General features: G+C 52.2%; 6 protein-coding genes across 6 annotated transcripts; 3 read left to right on the top strand and 3 right to left on the bottom strand.

Moving 5' to 3' along the window:
* Positions 1 to 2,606: 2,606 nt before the first annotated feature.
* BDZ99DRAFT_480656 (uncharacterized protein) lies at positions 2,607 to 4,101 on the bottom strand (the record flags this gene model as incomplete). Its single annotated transcript, XM_033722342.1, has 6 exons — positions 2,607 to 2,729; positions 2,907 to 2,967; positions 3,026 to 3,083; positions 3,433 to 3,590; positions 3,670 to 3,779; positions 3,979 to 4,101. The coding sequence occupies 6 exons, from the start codon at positions 4,099 to 4,101 to the stop codon at positions 2,607 to 2,609; spliced, it is 633 nt and encodes a 210-aa protein (XP_033572227.1).
* A 2,834-nt stretch (positions 4,102 to 6,935) lies between these two features.
* Positions 6,936 to 7,497, top strand: BDZ99DRAFT_524974 (uncharacterized protein; the record flags this gene model as incomplete). Its single annotated transcript, XM_033725957.1, has 3 exons — positions 6,936 to 7,003; positions 7,074 to 7,351; positions 7,409 to 7,497. The coding sequence occupies 3 exons, from the start codon at positions 6,936 to 6,938 to the stop codon at positions 7,495 to 7,497; spliced, it is 435 nt and encodes a 144-aa protein (XP_033572228.1).
* A 789-nt stretch (positions 7,498 to 8,286) lies between these two features.
* BDZ99DRAFT_466901 (uncharacterized protein) lies at positions 8,287 to 9,314 on the bottom strand. The gene is made up of 2 exons (XM_033720888.1): positions 8,913 to 9,314; positions 8,287 to 8,772 (listed from the first exon to the last, which is right to left on the bottom strand). Exons 1-2 carry the CDS (start codon positions 9,262 to 9,264, stop codon positions 8,603 to 8,605), a joined length of 522 nt encoding a protein of 173 aa, XP_033572229.1. The 5' UTR covers positions 9,265 to 9,314; the 3' UTR covers positions 8,287 to 8,602.
* A 603-nt stretch (positions 9,315 to 9,917) lies between these two features.
* Positions 9,918 to 11,248, bottom strand: BDZ99DRAFT_480659 (uncharacterized protein; the record flags this gene model as incomplete). Its single annotated transcript, XM_033722343.1, has 2 exons — positions 9,918 to 10,604; positions 10,661 to 11,248. 2 exons carry the CDS (start codon positions 11,246 to 11,248, stop codon positions 9,918 to 9,920), a joined length of 1,275 nt encoding a protein of 424 aa, XP_033572230.1.
* Positions 11,249 to 14,832: 3,584 nt separating this feature from the next.
* BDZ99DRAFT_450921 (AAT family amino acid transporter) lies at positions 14,833 to 17,013 on the top strand (the record flags this gene model as incomplete). Its single annotated transcript, XM_033718187.1, has 5 exons — positions 14,833 to 15,100; positions 15,164 to 15,374; positions 15,482 to 15,697; positions 15,747 to 15,984; positions 16,039 to 17,013. The coding sequence occupies 5 exons, from the start codon at positions 14,836 to 14,838 to the stop codon at positions 16,864 to 16,866; spliced, it is 1,758 nt and encodes a 585-aa protein (XP_033572231.1). The 3' UTR covers positions 16,867 to 17,013.
* Positions 17,014 to 17,257: 244 nt separating this feature from the next.
* On the top strand, positions 17,258 to 18,856 carry BDZ99DRAFT_450923 (lipoic acid synthetase). The gene is made up of 2 exons (XM_033718188.1): positions 17,258 to 18,230; positions 18,297 to 18,856. The coding sequence occupies exons 1-2, from the start codon at positions 17,279 to 17,281 to the stop codon at positions 18,578 to 18,580; spliced, it is 1,236 nt and encodes a 411-aa protein (XP_033572232.1). The 5' UTR covers positions 17,258 to 17,278; the 3' UTR covers positions 18,581 to 18,856.
* The last annotated feature ends 542 nt before the right edge of the window (positions 18,857 to 19,398 follow it).

Genomic DNA, 19,398 nt, shown 5'->3' on the forward strand with positions numbered 1-19,398 from the left:
CGTTGAGGCTCGCAAGACGGAATATGGAGAGGCATGTCACCGCAATGAAGTAGTACTCTAGCCAAGGACCTCTGACGTTGAGACTGTTCTGAAGCATGCGGATCTTGATCTTCCCGGGATACAGTAGTGCCAAAGCGTATAGAAGACGCAATGTACAGCCTGAACCCGGGTACGCTCTCGGTGTTGACGGCACCGGACACTCGCTGGGCTTGAGAAGAAGAGGAATCGAGGAGCCCGTGGTCTTGCCGATTAATCTGGAACGTGGATCTGAAGATGACGCGATGTTAGCCTCGGATCTGGAAAGGCGCCTTCGAATGAAATAGGAAAAGAAGCGGTGTATCAGAATAGTATCTTGAGCTGAGGCTCAGCCTCGAGTCTCTCGCATTGTACTGCGGCTTCGCTCGAATAGGCGGGCGTTTCAACGATATGCTCCAGACAAGTCCCGCCGCAGAAGAACTTCGAGTAGCTCTAATTTGTCGTCATCACAACACCTGGGAAGAAACGAAAGAAAACAAGAATGACTTACACAGGAATCGCATCACCGCCGCCGCCCGATGAGCTCAAGAGATCATGCTCAACCAAAGGCTCTACATGTCAAATCAGCTAAAGATCCAGAAACCAATGCGTCGAATACACGGGGTTGAGTAGCGGTGTCAGAAAAATGAAAAGTTATAGAAAATGCTCAGTGTAGTAATTTGAATATTGTCACCTCCCATAGCAAGCTACTCAACCTACCCTCCGGCGGCTCCGGTCATGCCTGAACCAGCAGCAGAGGAATAGGCCCAGAATATGAGGGGATCGAATGTTCAACCAAAACTTCATCCTAGCGATTAGGGAAGTATGAAAAGAGGAGAAAACTTACTCAGCGTTTTCACTACCGCCGTTGCAGGCCGCCCATCTACGGCAACCGACGCTGGGCCGAAGGATCGGGAAAGCAGATAGGGTCAAGATCTAGGGTGTTGTGGTTTCCAACGGAATCAACCTGCTTATGATATTAGCCCAACCTCTTAGCTTATCGGTTGCGATTAAGCTGTTCTGGTAAGAGGGGGCCTCAGAAGCTTCGCTGTTTGCATAATCCCTTCGATATCCGAACACTGGGTCCTGACGCCCTCCCGGAGTAGTGTTCGACGAACAAAACCCCCGGCAGAGGCAGGTCCATGATGAGCGGGATGCCGAAGATGATTCAATATCAAGTATAGGAAAGGGTATCATCATCGTTACCAGAAAAGTAGGAGAATGGGGTGAACTTACGTCTTTCTGGGAAGCGGAGACTGAGACATTTGCGACAGCCGATGCTCGGTCGTAAATCTGCACTGTAGGCGGGCTCAAGATCTGGAGTGCTGTCGTTTCAAACGGAATCAACCTGCTTATGATATCAGCCCAACCTCTAAAACTATCGCTTGCGATCAAGTTGTTCGGGTAAGAGGGGGCCCTCAGTACGCTCTCGGTCTTTGCATGATCCCTTCGACATCTGAACACCAGGTCCTGATGCCCTCCCGGGGGAGTGTTCGACGAACAAATCCCCCGACAGAACCAGGTCCACGAATGGGATGCACGAAGAGGATTCAATATCAAGAATGGTTTCTCATCATCGGTGCCAGGAAAGAAAGAGAATGGGGTGAACTTACGTCTCTCTGGGAAGTGGAGGCCGAAACCGTTTGCGCCAGCCGAATCCGATACTCGGTCGTGAAGCCAGCACAGCAAGTTGGCACAAGATCTGGAGACGTGTTCTTTCAAATGGAGTCAGTCTGCGCAAGAAATTAGCTTAGCCTCTAGAACGAGTGCTTGCGATGGGGTTGTGATGGGGTTGTGATTGTAAAAGGGGTGTCAGAAAAGCTCAAGCAACATGTTCCTTCGGCATGCGAACGCCGGGTCCTGATACCCTCTCGGGGTAGTGTTCGACGAACATAACCCCCGGCAGGGGGCCAGGTCCACGAACGAGCGGAATGCTCGAAGAAATTCATCGTAGTAAATGAAATGTATCATCATCCGAACCAGGAAAGAAGGAGAATGGGTTGAACGTACATCTTTCTTTGAGAAGAGGAGGCCGAGACCGGTACGAGAAGAGAGGGAACCTCCTGGATCTATATGTCGACGGACGAATCAGCGATAGCTTCGAAGAATCAAGTTCGGAAAATGGATGGAGTTGAGTGCATCAGAGTTCTTCTCCAGTTTTGTCTTCAGCCTTCATCAACAGCGAGTGCCATTGTTCAAGACACCCGGATTGAGAAGACAGAGTAATTTGAAGTATCATGGAATTTCATCATTTGCTTGGAAGAAAGTTCGCAAGGAAATGTTCCGACTCACCAATTCTAGGTCAGCGATTAGAAGTCCGCACTGGGAGAAATACGAGTTGGCCTAGAAGACTGGATGCGACAGGTCAGCTCGGGTTTCGAAAGCTGATAAGAAAAAATGTGCGTTGGTGCGAAGTAATATCAGATTTTCCTTTCAAAGTAGTTCTCATGAACAACCATGTGTTGAGGAAGCACCCTCTCCACAGGCTGTTCTTTGGATAGGGTGTGCTCTTTGATTTTTGGGTAGTGGCACACCCGAGTCTCATTACAATAACGCATTCGATGATGCGAGGAAAGAGAAACAGAAGAAACTTACACGTCTTCGAAATGCCTCCCATATACGATCGACCCGCAAAGGAGGACCGGACCTGGAAGTCGAATTGAATCTCTCGACGATGCCATAAGCGTATTTGCCACGTCGGCTACTCTTTGGAACTGCAACAGTTTGAGTTAGCAATGGTCTTCGAGTTAACAATAGAAGTCGAGTGACGCTGAGTTCGATTCAGAAAGTTTTGGACACAATTTTCTTCATGGCCATCAGCCGAACGAAACGTTGGTCGATTGTCACAAAGGGAGACGGGGTATCGAGAGATAAGAAGAGACGGAACTTACGCACGTTATATTGTCGTCGCTCCCATCCACGGTGGCGAGTGGGCTCTGTTGCTGTGTGGACCTGTCGCTCATCGTGGTATGGTTCGAGAGGGAGGAGATTCGTGCCAACGAAGACTTACGCGGAATAGAGGTCGACGTCGACGTGGGCGTCGTCCGGTGGCCCAATGCGGGCACTCCCTACAGAAGACATCAGAAGCTGCCGTGCCCAGGCAAGAGATATTTGGAGACGGGAGGGGAAGGCCAGACAAAGTCATTCAGCATGAGCCAGTAGCTTCTGCACGACGACGATTGTGTGTTCATCATACCGGAGGAAGAAGAGGTGGAAGATGACGGGGGACTTACATGGACTTCTTCGACATTGCTGCCGTGGAAGGTCTCCTCCAACTGTCCTTGGTGTTGACGCGTCCGAGGCCGAGGCCCAGAACGCGACATCCTAAGGAGCCGACAGCCACTGGCCTGCGCAAGGAGGTTAGTCGGGAGCTCCGGGCAACCCTAGCTGCGTGTGGTTGAGTGTAAAGCTGCTTACCTGAATGTAGACGAGGAAGGGCTGGAGGCTGGCGGACAGCCGCTTCGTGAGGTGGCTCTCCGCCAGCCTCAAACGCGAAGCGGCTGCTCATCCTCGCTCGCAGCTGATAGGAAGGCTTGCTGGGAGCTAGGAAGCCCGAAGCGTGACTGAGGAAGAGCCTGCGAAGGGGTGAAGTGGGGAAACGTGTTGTAGGAAGAGGGATGAAGGGTTGTTGTTGTGGGAAGGTGGACGACTCACAACAAAATCGAAAATTTAAAGGCCGCTCCGTGTGCGAGCCTTGGCGGCAGTCCCCTGACATCGAGGGGAACGCGTGGAAACGCCGGGGCACTATAAGAACTTCGCTGCCACTGGGTAGACTCTAGGCAAGCTGCCTGAGGAGGTGAAGAGGCCTAGACAAGCCGGCAGCGATCAGGGCCAAGGTCACAGCAATTGGAGCAGCGCAAGACAGCGATTGAAAGTGGCTCTGAGCTGTAAAAGAGTCTGTAGCATGGCTTGCTGTGTGTTGGGTGTCCAATATCAGTTCCCCAAACACAGGGAGACACTAACGCTTTTCGAGCGAGGAGCGGGCTGCACCGCAAGCTCACCATGCAAATGTGCACACAGTGGTGCGGCGGGGAGAATGAAGGGAACGGGAAGCGCTACAGTACTTCTTTTGACAGTCCAATTCATCTTTTCATCTATTTGGAGGGTGCACAGAAAGGTGGGTTCATCGAGTGCCAGCAGCCACGCCGCATCTGCCAGATTTCAACGCTCTACAGATTGATCAATATACACAGATTCTCAGAATGGCACCTCGGAGGCACAGTTTTAAAGCGTTTCGCCCCTCGTATCTACATTGTTCACTATAAGCCTACCCTCGCGGCGTGGTTCAAGCTCGTTAGTAGCCAGTCACTGACAGTAGCACTCCCAGCAAGACTGCTCGACATGTACCCAACCTGTCGTCTCTGTGCCAATTGATAGTCCCTGCGGGACAAAATGACAGCAAGAATGGCGCCTTCTACCCCCTTCGCTCGAACCATCATATCGCTTTCGTTGAAAGCTCCGATTCGCGACCTCTGTGAATACGAACCACCGACCCAGCTACCACTACCAGTAGCTCCGTTTGAGCACTGAGCCACAAGTTTAGGCACACCGCTATATCAATACACGGGCTTTACTCTTGTTCGCGCCATATCGGTGAAGGAGTGGTGGCCCAGCCAGCCTGTAGCCAGTTGGTCAAGAGGCAGTCTGATGGTTACTGTGTCAACCTTTACATCGCGTTCAGATTTCAGGAAGCCCATAGGGGTACTCTAAGTAGAGCTGAGCAGATGTAGTCAGACTCCCCGTAAAAATTAAAGCGAGCATCAGACAGGCGGCTAGAAAGCAGAGACTAAAAGTTAATGGGGCCGATGGGACGGATGGTAAATAGCTTGAAGAGCGGCACAGGGCTGAACTGGAAAGGTGATAACCTGGACACATACACGAGATATCAAGGTCCTAGACTCGATGGAAAGGCTTCAGGTGGAAGTCCAGCGCTCTCGCGGACCCTAAAAAATTTCAAAAAACAACGGTGAATAGTATAGTAAGAATCTTAACCCTTCCAACAACATTCTGACCACCAGCCTATCACTTTGAAACACCCCTCTAGGCTCTTGAAGAAAGAGCTCAACTTGCTTCTCATTTCGCTTCTAATCCCTCTTCGCTAATTTAGTCACCCTCCTCCGCCTTCAACTCCTCCGCCAAACTCTCGAGAAAATTTCGCTAATCTGCCCCAAGGAATAACCGAAGCTCCACTCTCCTCTATCATCCACATGTTTTTCCTCAACCCAGCATAACACCCCGTATATGCCCCGAGCACTGCCGGATACAGCAACAACTAGTGGAGAGGGAAGCGTCGAGACAGTTCACGCTAAGTTGGAGCTCATGGCCTTGGGTGAATTTCAAGCTCTCGAGCGGTCCGTGGACGCTGGCTTTGTTGAAGAGGACGTTGAGGCGGAGGTGACGGCCTCGTCTGTAGAAAATGGTAGAGCAGATGCAATAAGTTCATATTTTTATGTCCTAGAACGCCACGGGGATTTAGCATCTTGGCTTTTGGTATAATGAACAGCCGGACTTTGCCTATCCTTCTCCGAGCTGTCAGCTAGCTGGTAGCTGATCAGTCAAGTAGGAGTCTGATCCCGCTTCAGCAACTATCGCGTTGTATTTAGATTTTCGAAAGCCCATGCCCCAAATAATTGTAAATCGAGTCTACCTGGACGTTTTGTAAGAGACCGTGGCTCGAAAGATGTTCAATCTTTCCTGTGGACAAGTATGTAAATTACTATTCCCTATCTAAAGATGATATCTTAAGGTCCCCCTGACCCCACCGTCTATGCTCAAGCTATCCCTTTGTAGATGAACCCCGGTGGGCTTCAAAAGGCCTGACCCCCCCCCCGGGGGATTCTCGATTCAAAGGACAACACTTTGCCCCCGAAATGGAGTCTGCCTTAAATTACTCAGCTGGAGAGCCTCGAAGTGGCTACGGGAAGACGTGCCAAAATTGCTCACGTGCAAAGTACAAATGCACCTATCGGACCATGCTTGCTGCCAACGGTAAGATACATCCCTTCAAGAGCTTTTGGCTCCATAGAACTTGGTTTCGCTCGCTTTGATTTATGTGTAATATGTGTAAGTGCTAAGTTACTTTGGGATTCATAGATGCTATCGTCTGCAGAAAGTTTGCCAGCCCATTGTCTCGCTTCGTAAACGTAAAAGGGCAGCCAGCGCAGGGACTGCCCAGATTGAGGAAAATGATGGCAATTTCGGGTCTTTTGTACCGTCTCAAGCTCTTATAACGCCAGCTCATAAAGTTGAGCAACCTACCATTAGTGGTCTCTCATCATCCTATGTCAACAACGACCCTTCTAACTACGCACGGGACTCCGCCTCGATATCGCCGGCCACCCATTCTTCCCTTACTACAACCGCTGCTACCTTGAGCGTCGATACGCTGCCATCCTCAATTGCTAACTTTACGCCTTCTTACGATATTCCGGAACCAACGGCTGAAGAATAGCTGAGCGACTATCGTCGCTTCTTTCTCCCAATGTTTCCTTTCCTTTACATACCCTCCTCTATGCACGCCTCGGATCTCCGCCTACAGAAACCTTTCCTCTGGCTGGTTATCATATCGTTAACTACTAAGTCGGCCACGGAGCAGCTAGCGAAAGGTGAGACGATTCGTCGGACTTTTGCCCAGAAAGTCATTGCAGGACACGAGAAGAGCTTAGATATCCTCTTGGGTACATTACGCTATCTTGGCTAGTATGTTTGCCCCCATCAGCCAGCTGTTACACTTTAAGAGTAATTGACCTGCTAACTCGAGATCAAGGTTTCAAATCCACAAAAAGGACAGAGTTTACCTGACTATATGGACTTAGCTAGTCGTAGGGCTTGTATATGAGCTTGGAATCCATAAAGGGGCGCGAAGCGAAGAAGATGTCGGATAATTCTCATCCAAACTTTCCGGGTTTCCACCCATCTTGATGGCGCCGAAGGTGCAACCTACAGAGAAGCGTCGAGCTATTGCCATCGTGTACTTCCTGACTCCGATGTAGGTCTCCTTTACTTCTGTACCAACGCTCTACTCTTGCCAGCGGTCTTTCTGATACTTGCCGAAAAAGGGTCTGGACAGGTCCCCAGCAGATGGAACCACTTCGATGGACAGTATACTTGAATGAATGCATCGACATACTCATCGAAGAAAAGGAAACCGAGCTGGATTTCTTGCTTATCCATCAAGCGAGGTGTCATAAGATCATGGACAAGGTCACTCATTTCTCTGTCAATTCAACCGCCGAAAGTGGAAATCCCAAAGACCCAAGAATCCGCTTTGTCAACACAATGCTCCACAAGCTGCAAAAAATGCAGCAAAACCTACCTCCCGTATTACAGTCAAACAGTCAACCCCCCGCCCCCCTCCCTCTTTAACACGCTCACATTAACTAACTACTCCTAGAAACCGCCCTCCTCCACATCTACAACACTTCTGTCATCATCCGCGAAGCTGCCCTCCACCGCCCCAACCACCCCGAGTCCTCAGATTGAAGTCCTCAGATCGAGATCCCCACCGCATCTCCTCCCTCACTGCCCTACTAACCGCCATCGAGCACTGGACCGAACTCAGACACTCCATCCCCGTCCGGGAGTGGATCGGCATGACCTTCGCAGTGTGCGCCTAGCGCTCCCACTGCACCATCCTGCTCTTCAAACTTTCCGTACTCGACGAGGTCGGGTGGGATAGGAGTGAAGAGCAGAAGCACGTAAACTTGCTTGATGTTCTCGACAGGCAGACTCGGGGGATGGATGAGCTTCCCAAGCTGCATGGGCTTGTTGACGCGGTGGCTACGGGGGAGAGCGGGGTGTGGTTTAAGGCGGAGCGGTTAATTAGGGGGATGAGAGCGAATTTTGCGGCAGAGATGGGGCCTATGGGAGGTTTGGAGGAGAGGGAGGAGGTGGAGGTGGACATGGGCTTTGTGAATGATCCATGGTTTACAGAGCTGTTTGCGGCGAGCTGGGAGTTTTGATATAATGAGGGGATGGGAGTACGTGCCGGAAGGAAGAAAAAGAGTTATCAGCGTTGCATAGACGCGTGCTTTCTGTATTTCGTTCACGGAAGAAGGGAGAGTATGTACAAAGTTTGCACCATATATTCACGATTCGCTGAGAAGCACGCTAGTTATTATAGAAACGACTACCATTAATCACAGGTGTTAACGCCAGAACACTCGAAATAGATGCCCATAGTTCACCGTGGGCAGTAGTCCGTGTAAACCACGATCTATCAATCGGCTCCGCGATTTAACGTGCACCTATTCAAACCCAATCTAATCAATGCTCTCAAACTCTGCCCGCTGAGTTACTGCCTACTCTATGAGCTCTCTAGACGCTATATTCAGGCTGCACATAGAACCTCAAGGTGGCCCGATCATGTAAGATCCTTGTCCACCTACAGCACTTCCAACTCGACGCATCTGCTCCCCTCTGAAGACTCCCCTCTTCTATCGAATACGAAGATAGGCCCCACATTATTTCCCTAGTACTCTGGGTTACGACATATTTAACGACGACATGTACAGTAGCCCTCCCAATCTCGCCATATCTTCATATCCAACCTCGTGTCAAGCGCACAACATCCCTCCCCTCCACCCCCCTACCCAAAATCCAGCCTCGCCGCCAACCTCAACCCATACCACACCATCCCCCCAATTGCCACCAGATTCAAATGAATGCTCATCGCATGATAATGCGAAAACGCCTTCTTCCGCGCCCGCATCTCGTCACTGACGTCGGGATCGCTGGCTTTCTTCCCGTCGCGGGTTTCTATGCCTCAAATTAGCTACACTTCACCCTCTCGTCCTCCTAAAACCGCAATTTAATCGATATATATACTGTCAAGCCCACGAACTCGGACGGCCTTGGTTATCGAAGAAAGAGAAAGGGAAGGAAGCGTTGCCACATACCCTGCCACCCTCTCTCCACCATCGCCTTCTGCGTCGCCGGCCCGAACTTCACCAGATTCAGCACGGCCATTCCCCCCGCAAGTGCCAGCGGGAGCAGATCCCCCATTGATCGCCTCAAGCTCAGCGGCCCGTACGGCGGGAACGTCGCGGCGGTGAGAGCGAGGAGGAGGGTTTGGCCCTGGAAATAAACGGGAAATACGCGTTTGTTGAGAGTGGTGAAGGCGCTTCGTGGTAACGCGTTGTAGCAGACTTTGGTCATGACGAAGGTCTGGTAGAGGGAGGTGCCGAGGAGGGTGGCGTACGTGAAGAAGTGGTAGGGGCCGAGGGTGGTAAGGGTAGAGAGGGTAGGCATAGCGAGGGGAAGAGAGGGGCGGTGAAGAGGATTCGGCGAGGGCCACGGGGATATATAGGGACGAAGCTTGAGGGTCTTGGAGCCGTAGAGTATGTACTAAATGGCTGCCTGATGAATGGATCACGTGACTGATAAGTCAGCACGCGTCGCTTAAGTTTAGCTCCTCTGCCACGCGGCCCCTTACCTGCACTCGTACAATGTTATATTCGTACATCGCAGAGTCTCCACTTGATCAGTGGTTCACTACGATGGAATTTCTTAACCCTAAAACGTGGAAATTGACTTCTCATCCTACCGACTTCCAGACCGCATCAAACATTTCATGTTACTCAGCTGACAGTGACTTAGAATGGTTGAACGTCTGGACTTTTGTCTCCTCTTACAACAACTGTGGAGCATCACCTCAGTTGCTAATAAAATACGCAGACTAAACACTTCTTGAAAAATCCGCTCTAAACTCTTTTTAGCCTTGATATATACACAAGCACCCACACCTCACCTCTCCAAACCATCACCTCAAAGCTCCAATATATGTACAAGAGAAAAACTCATCTTCCATTCCAACACTCCTTCCACCAACCTACCCTCCCACACCTACTCCACCTCTCGTCTCCGTGCCTCACTCGCCCTCATAGCATACCCCACCAAGTCTCTTAGTATGCGATATCACGCGGATGCTTCCTCTCCCCCTGTTCCGGCCCCTTCCTGAAATAAGTGCGCATAATATAATTAAACCACTTCAAAAACTCCTTCAGCGTCATCCCCGCCGGAAGCGGCGTGCTCGGCAGTTCGCCGCTAGAGTTATCCGTGCCAGTCGGGACAGCGGTGGGGAGGACGCTAGTCAAAAGGCCAGAGGGCAAAGCTGTGAAGCTTCCGATGCCAGTGAACGCAGGGAGCCCTGTTGGGATGGGAATGCTAGGAAGGGAGGTGCTGGGCGGGCTACTGGGAGATAGGGAGGATGGCGCAGATGTGGATGTCGGGGTCGGTGTTGGTGTGGCCGCAGCTGCGCTCGAGAGTACAAGAGTGGAAGTAGTTGCCGTGCTGATGGAGCTGGAAGCACTAGTGGTTGCTTCTGCGGCCGCAGCGGTGGCGGACGTGGACACAGACGGGGTACCAGCAGTGGATGGCGTAGCGACAGCGCTGGAGGTTAGAGAGGATGCAGCAGCTGTCTGCGAGATGCTCTCGGCACCGCTGTACAGCGTAGGTCCGGGGAGAGCGTAAGACGCGAGCGTCTGGTAGATGTTGACGAGGATGCCCGCATCGTCTTCTTTGTAGAGTCTAGTCCCAGCTACTCCGGCGGGCGCGTCGGTACCAGATCCTGTAATGGCGAGGTTGATGCACTGTTGCTGTCAGATTCAATTCCACGGAACTACAATTATTTGATGAGGGGACTTACAGCTGGGTAATTCTGCGCCCCGTCTTCGGTGCCTGCAGAGTGGAGGGCAATGATTTCGTGCCTCAGCACGTAGTTTCCCGTTGTGATACCAGAAGGAATTTTGAGGGTCCAGCTGTTGTTGTTGGCAATCAATTCATCCGTTGCCCAGTACCCCGGCACCGTTGTGTCATCAATCAACCCAGCCTCATCGATCTTGAAGAAGGAAAGGTCGTCCTTATCCACGCTCTCGCACTTCCCACTACACTTCGCCAGGTAACTGAGGACAGGGCCGTGGTGAGACGACGGCCAAGTCGTCCACTGTAATTCCACAGTTCCCCCTGCAGCGACGGTGGCGTGGGCCTGGCCGGGGGTCGCGTCTTTGTGGCAGGTGATATTGGAGGTACCGTATGCGTCTGGGGCAACGAAGCCGTTATCGAGACAGTCGGGGCAGGACCAGCCGACCACGGCAGGAGGAGTAGATTGGTATTGGAAGCTGGGGTCATAGCCTTGGTAGTAGGTGCCGTCTGCTACGATGCCGGAGACGTGGCCGTGAGCGACGGTGGAGGTGACGAGGGTGCTCAAGAGCGTGGCTAGTTGGAGGAGCGACATGGTGAGAGCGTGGTAGTTGAAGCGAAAGAATGTGAATGTAAAGATTCAGTGGTATAGGAAGAAGAGAACGTATTCCAGCTTCAATCAATGAAGTTAAGCGGAAAAAAAATGAAAGACGAAGAATCGGAGAGAACGAATGTAGATGCAAAGGCAAAGTGCTGATCGAGAGAGATGAGAGCATAGTAGCAGGCTTTATACAATACCTAATCTCCTCACTAGTCATGGCCATTCTAGCATCGCACAACAACGACTACGACGCCTACTCCGCTCTATTCAATTCAAAACCTTCTAGCAATCGGATGGTGAGGAAGTTGTCGGGTTCGACCAATTGCGGTGGCCGCGCCGGATGGTTTGATCGACGACCGGGTCTCATGCCGAACGAAATAGCAGAAAACGGCCAAACAAATTTCCGCCTATTTTCAAGATACTATCACTTCGGAAATCAGTGCAACGATGCCGTCTGAGCAATGCGACTATTCGAGGTGCTCGACTACGCAGGGTTTCGAAGGACGGCATCAGCAACTCATTCAACAAAATGTGTAGTGTGTGAAAGTGTTTCTGGAGTAGTGGATTCGTTATCTTGAGGGGTTTGGTTCGATGTGCTGGGCGTCGCTGACGATGACTCGGTTGTGAAAATGAGAGGTGGAGTTATGAGGCAACGAGTCGGAACATCCCCTGCGTGAAACATCTCCACCGCTACTGCTGCTTGGCACACCATCCAACTCCTAAAATCTCCTTAAGCGCTCTCAATCTATCTCAGGCTCGGTTAGGGATGATATTGGCGCCAGGGTGAAGAGATTTCGACCTCAAGCACGAGAGTGTTGTCGAAGGAGTTCCGCAATCCTGGGTATGTCAAGATTGATGACACCACTTGACAGTAATCTATCAGGTCCTATGAACTCCTAAAGACGCGATCGATTCGACGCAGCGAAAAATAAAAACATCAATAAAATAGAGGACATGGTAGCTGGATGACAGATCACGTGGGACGCACGTGACATAGAAGCTGTACAGTGACAGCCCATAAGTCTATGCACACTACTCTGATACCGTTAGAGTGCACCAATGGGGATTTTATAGCGTAGACGCGATGTCAAATTTTGCGCAGCGGAACCTGATTTACCTCTTGACGGTCGTGTGGTCTAGTTTCTAAAGGTGGCCGTCAAGCGGCAGCATCGATGTGCCCAGACGTATGGCGTAGTACTGTGATTATGCTTTTCGCCTCGTAGTGTTGCAGGTGAAAACGGAGTTTGATTCGGGGATCTTGATTCGTTTCGTGGTTTGAAGATACCTTGCATGGGCCGATTGACAACTCAGCATTTAGAATGTGACGCACTTAAGTAGGTACCTGGCGTTTCGTTCCGTGTATTTCTAGCCAAAGAGGATACGAAGCATTGTTGCCAGAGACTAGATAATGAGTTTGAGCATGCGTTCTAGATTACCACGTGCTGTCGCAGCTCGCGTCTAGAACCTCCTATCCACGTCTCGCAGTGGTGACGTGATATTTTCTTTCCTTCTCCATAGGACTTGAAGAATCATATCATTCCGACAAACCCTCCGTGATCGCCGAGATAAGAATTGCTCTGGCCGCAAGTCGAAGACGCCCCTGAGTTCTTTGAACAGGGAGACCGCATCCAGATGTCGCGATGGGCTTATGTGGCGTCGTTGAGATAGCGTACGTAGGTCGTCATGCTGAGTTAATAGTGGCTTCCAGGGAGCATGAGGGTGGTTACGAGTTATGGACGTCGAGAGGTGTTGAGACTGACTGCGCGTAGACTCCATCATAGAGAAGCCGGTGGCATGACGTTCAGACGGATGAAATGCAAAAGAGAGATGATGAGTTCGACTCGGCAACATATTCGGGAGTACTGTACATATTCCGATCGGAGTTTTCAAACAGCAAGATCTTCTGATGATATTAGCTTGCCAACGAGTTGAGTAGAATACCTTTCAGTTCCGTCTGGATCAGCAACCTCTGTTCGGACCTCATCTCAGCTCAGCAGCCCCGCAATCTTGAAAAAGTTTGCCAGCTCTTATCCACGCCCAGACTTGCTGAGAGCCAACCGGACTCGCCACCATTATTGGCATGCACGCCAGAAGGGTTCCCGCTAGGGTCCACGCAAAGATAGCATGCAGAATGAAGGATGCAGCCCAGCAGCACCCAACCGTCTTGATCTTTACATGCCTTCCCGAAGCAGGCCGCAAGGAGCCGCGCAAAAAGCACCTGCGGAATTCAGAGGCAAGAAGCAAAACCTGTCGCAGGGCAGGGTCTGAGTGGAGTGGCGTTGCCAGCACAGGTGAGCCGGAGCCGCCCCATGGAAGCAGCCGACGGAGAATTGAAACCCAGAGGCGAGAGTATTTTCTGCTTCGGGGAGGTACAGACACTCGACGCGGTCTCCTGAAGCAGCCCTGCAGTTCGTGGTGTGAGACGGTGGGGGTGAGGCATGAGAGGTTTGCGCAGCCAAGTCGTTTCCCTGCCAGTCTCACGGCACCCTGGCGATGGAGGTGCTTGCGGCGTGGTGTTTACAAGTTTCAAGATGTTGAACCCTTGCGAAGAGTACTGTTGGCAGCGCCGCTGTACGCGATGACTTCTGTCATTTAAGCGCGAAGATGCTGCAGCGGTGCCTCGTCTTGGCGCCCTAGGCCCGATGCCCATCACGATCCCCGTTTCGATCCCGGCCAGCGGCTCCATCGCGCACCCGACTACACTGAATGAAGATAAGCACACCGCCCTAGGAGAGCGGCTCCGCCGTTGACGTCACGGTGCAGAAGAAGCCAGACTTTAGCGACTGCCCAGGCCATCATTCGATTCCTTGGGCGTACAGCGTACGGCGTACTGGACTGTGAATCCTGCGTCCTGCCGGAGTCTGATGCCGACGAGAAGAATCCGTGCGAGCGTCGTGGCAGCTTCGTGGGAATTTCTATGGGCCGCTGATCAATTCACGCATTGAGCTCGTAAGCTGACGGGGGTGAGGGCTTCGTAAAAGCTTCTAGCGCTCGCCGCAGACTTTTCCATCCCCATTTTTCATCACTGCAGCCCGCGGGAGCGATCAGTGCTCACGACACTTGCCAGGGCAGAGCCTGTCGGAGCTTGGCTGCACTAGAAATGGCGCCCGACATCATGGCTTCGTCCCGTGGCTGCCGCCATGCACGATGCCACAAGGCATGCCTGACGCGCCCTGGCAGCGGTGGCGCCGCGAATCGAAGATCCATACGGGAACTGATAAGCATCTCGGTACTACCGAGAGCTGCCAGCCGCTGCGATTGGTGCTCACGCCCGTAGGGCTCTGCCAGCCGCATCGTGAAGTGTGGGGGAGGAGACTGACGGTTTTCCCAACCCATCACCGGCCTCGCCCCTTATCAAGCGTGAAGCCACCCTGCGCCGGCTATGCAGCGTGCAGTAACCTGGGGACGTTGCAGCAGGCTATCCGAGCGTGCTTTCGGGTGGACCTTTCTCCACCAGCGGCCGCTATATCAAGAGCTCGTGTCGTGTGCTCTGCTGCGAGCAGGACACTCGTGGCCCATCACTTCCCTCCCTTTCACTCCTACACATCCCAATTGTCCACCTCCCATACTCTTCAGTAGTTATGGAGAAGGACCTTGAGAAGACCGGCAGCAGCGGCAGCCCTGCCGCCCCCGCATACGATGCTGGCTACACTGAGGAAACCAAGACGGGTACCCGCTTCAGTCGTTTCGCCGACAGCTTCAAGAAGAATCCCAATGCACGCATGGTCACCGAGGCCACTGACGAGGAGGGGAAACCCCTCCCCGACCAGCCGCCCGCGGAGCCTGCGCTCTCGATGGCCCTGAAGGACCGACATTTGCAGATGATTGCCATTGGTGGCTCTATTGGTGCGAAACCTTCTTTATTACCACGCCTTAGCGTCCCGTACGTAACAAAATGCTGATCTGCAGCAGGCACGGGACTGTTCGTTGGTTCTGGCTCCGCTCTGCAGGCAGGTGGGCCAGCCTCATTGGTGCTTGCGTACGGCCTCATTGGAATAATGTTGTACTGCACTGTTCACGCGCTTGGTGAGCTTGCCGTGGCGTTCCCGGTTGCCGGCTCGTTCGCAATATATGCCAGTCGCTTCATTGACCCCGCTTGGGGATTTGCTATGGCCTGGAAGTAAGTTAGCCGTCTGATTCCGTCTGTCTAGCTGGGAGATTGGCAAGATACTTCCAAGCTGGAGTCAAGGGAGTAGAGTCACAGAATTGCAGCTAACATGCCTTCAGTTATGCTCTTTCCTGGCTGGTCACCCTACCTCTCGAAATTGTAGCTGCTTCCATCACCGTCTCATACTGGCCTGGTGCCGCAGGCGTCAATGGAGCTGCTTGGGTCACCATCTTCCTCGTCGTCATCATTTCTATCAATCTTTTCGGTGTAAGAGGATATGGTGAAGCCGAATTCGTCTTCTCCATTATCAAGGTGACTGCCGTGATTGGCTTTATGTAAGACCCTCCCTTTCTACCATACTGGACCATTTCTGACCTCAGTTAGCATCCTCGGTATCATCATCGACTGCGGTGGTGTTTCTGGCCAGCCGTATATGGGAGCCCAATATTGGTACAATCCCGGCGCTTTCCACAACGGATTTAAGGGCCTCTGCTCCGTGTTCGTCACGGCTGCCTTCTCTTTTGCTGGTACTGAGCTGGTTGGTCTGTGTGCTGCTGAAACCGAAAACCCACGCAAGACGCTCCCCACCGCAGTGAAGCAGGTCTTCTGGCGTATTTGCCTCGTAAGCAGTCTCACTCACTTCGAACCAATCCTCGTCTAAACAAAAAAACCCCAGTTCTACATGGTCTCCCTCACCATCGTCGGCTGCCTCGTTCCATACAACGACCCGCATCTGATCGGTTCCTCTTCATCTGACGCCAATGCATCACCCTTCGTCATCGCCGTTAAAAGAGCCGGCATCAAAGTCGTACCCTCCATCATGAACGTAGTCATCCTGATTGCAGTTCTCTCCGTCGGCAATTCCTCTATCTACGGTTCCTCGCGTACCCTCGCGGCTCTCGCCGACCGCGGGCAAGCTCCTAAGTTCCTTGGCTACATCGATCGCTCCGGGCGCCCTCTCATGGCTATTCTGTTTTCTTCAGCGTTCGGCTTTATCTGCTACATCGTCGCCGCAGGCACTGACACCCGCACGCAAGCGTTCAACTGGATGCTGGCCATCTCTGGTCTTGCTGCCGTTTTCAACTGGGCGTCCATATGTCTCTGCCACATCCGCTTCCGCGCTGCGTGGAAGTACCACGGACACACCCTCGACGAGCTCGCGTTCAAATCCCAAGCCACGGTGTGGGGCTCGTGGGTGGGGTTTATCTTCAACATCATCATCCTCATCGCGCAGTTCTGGACTGGATTTGCGCCAGTTGGGTACGCTGATATGACAGCGGGAGAGCGCGTCGAGAACTTCTTCATGGCGTATCTCGCGTTTCCAATTGTGGTGCTCATGTACATCGTCTACAAGCTCATCTTCAGGACGAAGTTCAAGAGTGTAAAGGATATGGATATTACATCTGGTAGACGGGAGTTGGATCTTGCGGCTATTCTGGCGGAGGAGAGGGCGATCCAAGCCCAGTGGCCTAGGTGGAAGAAGATCTATAAGACTGTGTGTTAAGGGATTGTCGTCTTACTACAAAGGAGTTTTGGGTGGTAAGAAGAATTGTGGGCATTGTATATATGAGTTATGCATCTCGGGTAGGGAAGATGTACGATATCTAGGACATGATACCAGTCTTTACTATTGTTAATTATCGTCTTCGACTGAATGATTATATGCGCTTCAAAGATCAGACATACCAATTCATGATTACCCCGACACGATCACAGAAGAAGTCGTTGACGTTTCCTTTCCAAATTCCGTCCCTTACAATAGCAGCACTTCCATTGGCTGTAGCAGGCTGTCCATCACGTGACTGTGGCTTAACCCGAACGCTCGGGCCGTAAATATGCGAAAGTCGATGACAATCGCAACATCATCTCAAAGTTTCCGTCTCCGACTCCCATCCTCTCGATCCACCCACCTCACAATGGTAACCTCCCTCTGCCGCTGCGCCCGCCTCGCCGCCTCTCCCCGTCTCCTCATCTCTTCTCGCGGCCTCACCACCTCCTCGCGATCCTTCGCCACCACAAGAGACGACTCCGCAACTACACCTCATACCTCCGCCTCTAAGCCCGCTCGGCCCTCCTACTTCAAAAACTCCAAAGTCCCCTCCTTCGACGACTTTGTCGGCGGCAAGAATGAAGTCCTGGGCATCTCCGAATCGCTAGAACTCCGCACCGCCATGGTCGGGCCCGCCGGAAAGAAACGCCAAATCACACGGCTCCCCGAATGGCTCAAAACCCCCGTGCCCGTTGGCGAGAACTTCAAGAAAATAAAGCACGACCTGCGCGGGCTGGGGCTGCACACTGTATGCGAGGAAGCGCGGTGTCCGAACATCTCGGACTGCTGGGGCGGGAGCGACAAAGCCGCCGCCACAGCAACAATCATGCTGATGGGGGACACCTGCACGCGCGGGTGCCGCTTCTGTAGCGTCAAGACGGATAAAGCGCCGGCGCCGCTGGACCCGCACGAGCCTGAGAACACGGCCGAGGCGCTGAAGCGGTGGGGGCTGGGGTATGTGGTGCTGACGAGCGTGGACCGGGATGATCTGGCGGACGGGGGCGCGCGGCATTTCGCGGAGACGATTATGAAGATCAAGCAGAAGGCGCCGGCGATGTTGGTGGAGGCGTTGACGGGGGATTATGCGGGGGATTTGGAGATGGTCGCGCTGGTCGCGCGGAGTGGGTTGGATGTGTATGCGCACAACATTGAGACAGTGGAGGCGCTGAGTCCGATGGTCAGGGACCGACGGGCAGATTTCAGGCAAAGTTTGAGGGTGTTGAAGGCGGCGAAAGAGGAGAAGCCGAGTTTGATCACTAAGACGAGTATTATGCTGGGTCTGGGAGAGAGGGAGGATCAGCTTTGGGATGCGTTGAGAGGTCAGAATTTTCTACTCTTGCTTCATCTCATGGGTTTGAGTGATGAAAATACTAAATTTCCCACAGAGCTCCGCAAAATTGACGTCGACGTTGTGACATTCGGACAATACATGCGCCCTACGAAACGCCACATGAAAGTCGAGGAATACATCACACCAGCTACTTTCGAGCTTTGGCGACAGCGAGCCCTCGATCTCGGATTTCTGTACTGCGCCAGTGGTCCGCTGGTCAGGAGTAGCTACAAAGCCGGCGAAGCGTTTATTGAGAATGTCCTTAAGAAGAGGGCTCGGAAGAGTGAGACGGCGCTAGCGGATATGGCTGGTGCGCTAGGAGCAGAGAAGACAGTGTAATTGTGCTGAACTGGCTCCTATTATCCATAATTCGACTTCAACTGCATTGCTTGGCGTTGGTTAGGTAGGCATAGATGGGTCTCGAGTCATCACAGACCTCTGGGAGGTATTCACCGATATTTCAACATCATCTTTCTGAACACAATGGAACTTTTTAAGATATTATTCATATACGTCACGGCCTAGACCTGTCAGCAATTCATTCGCGCCATTGACAATCGACCTGCCAGTCATCAGCAATTTAATGAAGGAATAGACTTCAGGGTTGAGTTTTCCACACATCTTCTTGAAACAGGATCAGTCCTCCAGCTGATGAATAGGTCTAGCGATATAACCACCAGCTTCCAACTATCAGCCTGCACTTCATATGCGTTCGCAAGTCTCGTCACATTCACAGCATCATCAAAACGAAAAGATGGCTGGCAAGCGCGCGACCCCGCGCTTTATTACAAATATCCCCACAAACTCCCCTTCTTCTTCACGTTCCCTTCCGCGCAAGCAAAATTGACTCGCCTAAATCGCAAACAACAATACCCACGAAGCAACCGTATCCCCAACTCCTAGGCTTAAAAACACCGGGCACTAAGGCTAGACGCCGAGACGCCGAGGGGCTGAACACCTAGTATCCCCTCTCTAAAACAAGCTCGCGGGCCTTCTTTCTCTAAAAGGGCAGAAATAACAGAAACCCGAATCGCGTATTGCGTACCCGCCCGATCCTTTCCCAAAAAAAGAAGAAAAAAAAAAGGCCATGCCGTTCTTACAGGCACAAGAAAGACAAATTGCCGGTACTTGCTTGCAAATGAGGTTCGAACCGTAAA

The sequence above is a fragment of the Mytilinidion resinicola genome (assembly GCF_010093595.1).
Source record: "Mytilinidion resinicola strain CBS 304.34 unplaced genomic scaffold BDZ99scaffold_19, whole genome shotgun sequence".
Taxonomy (NCBI): Eukaryota; Fungi; Ascomycota; class Dothideomycetes; order Mytilinidiales; family Mytilinidiaceae; genus Mytilinidion; species Mytilinidion resinicola.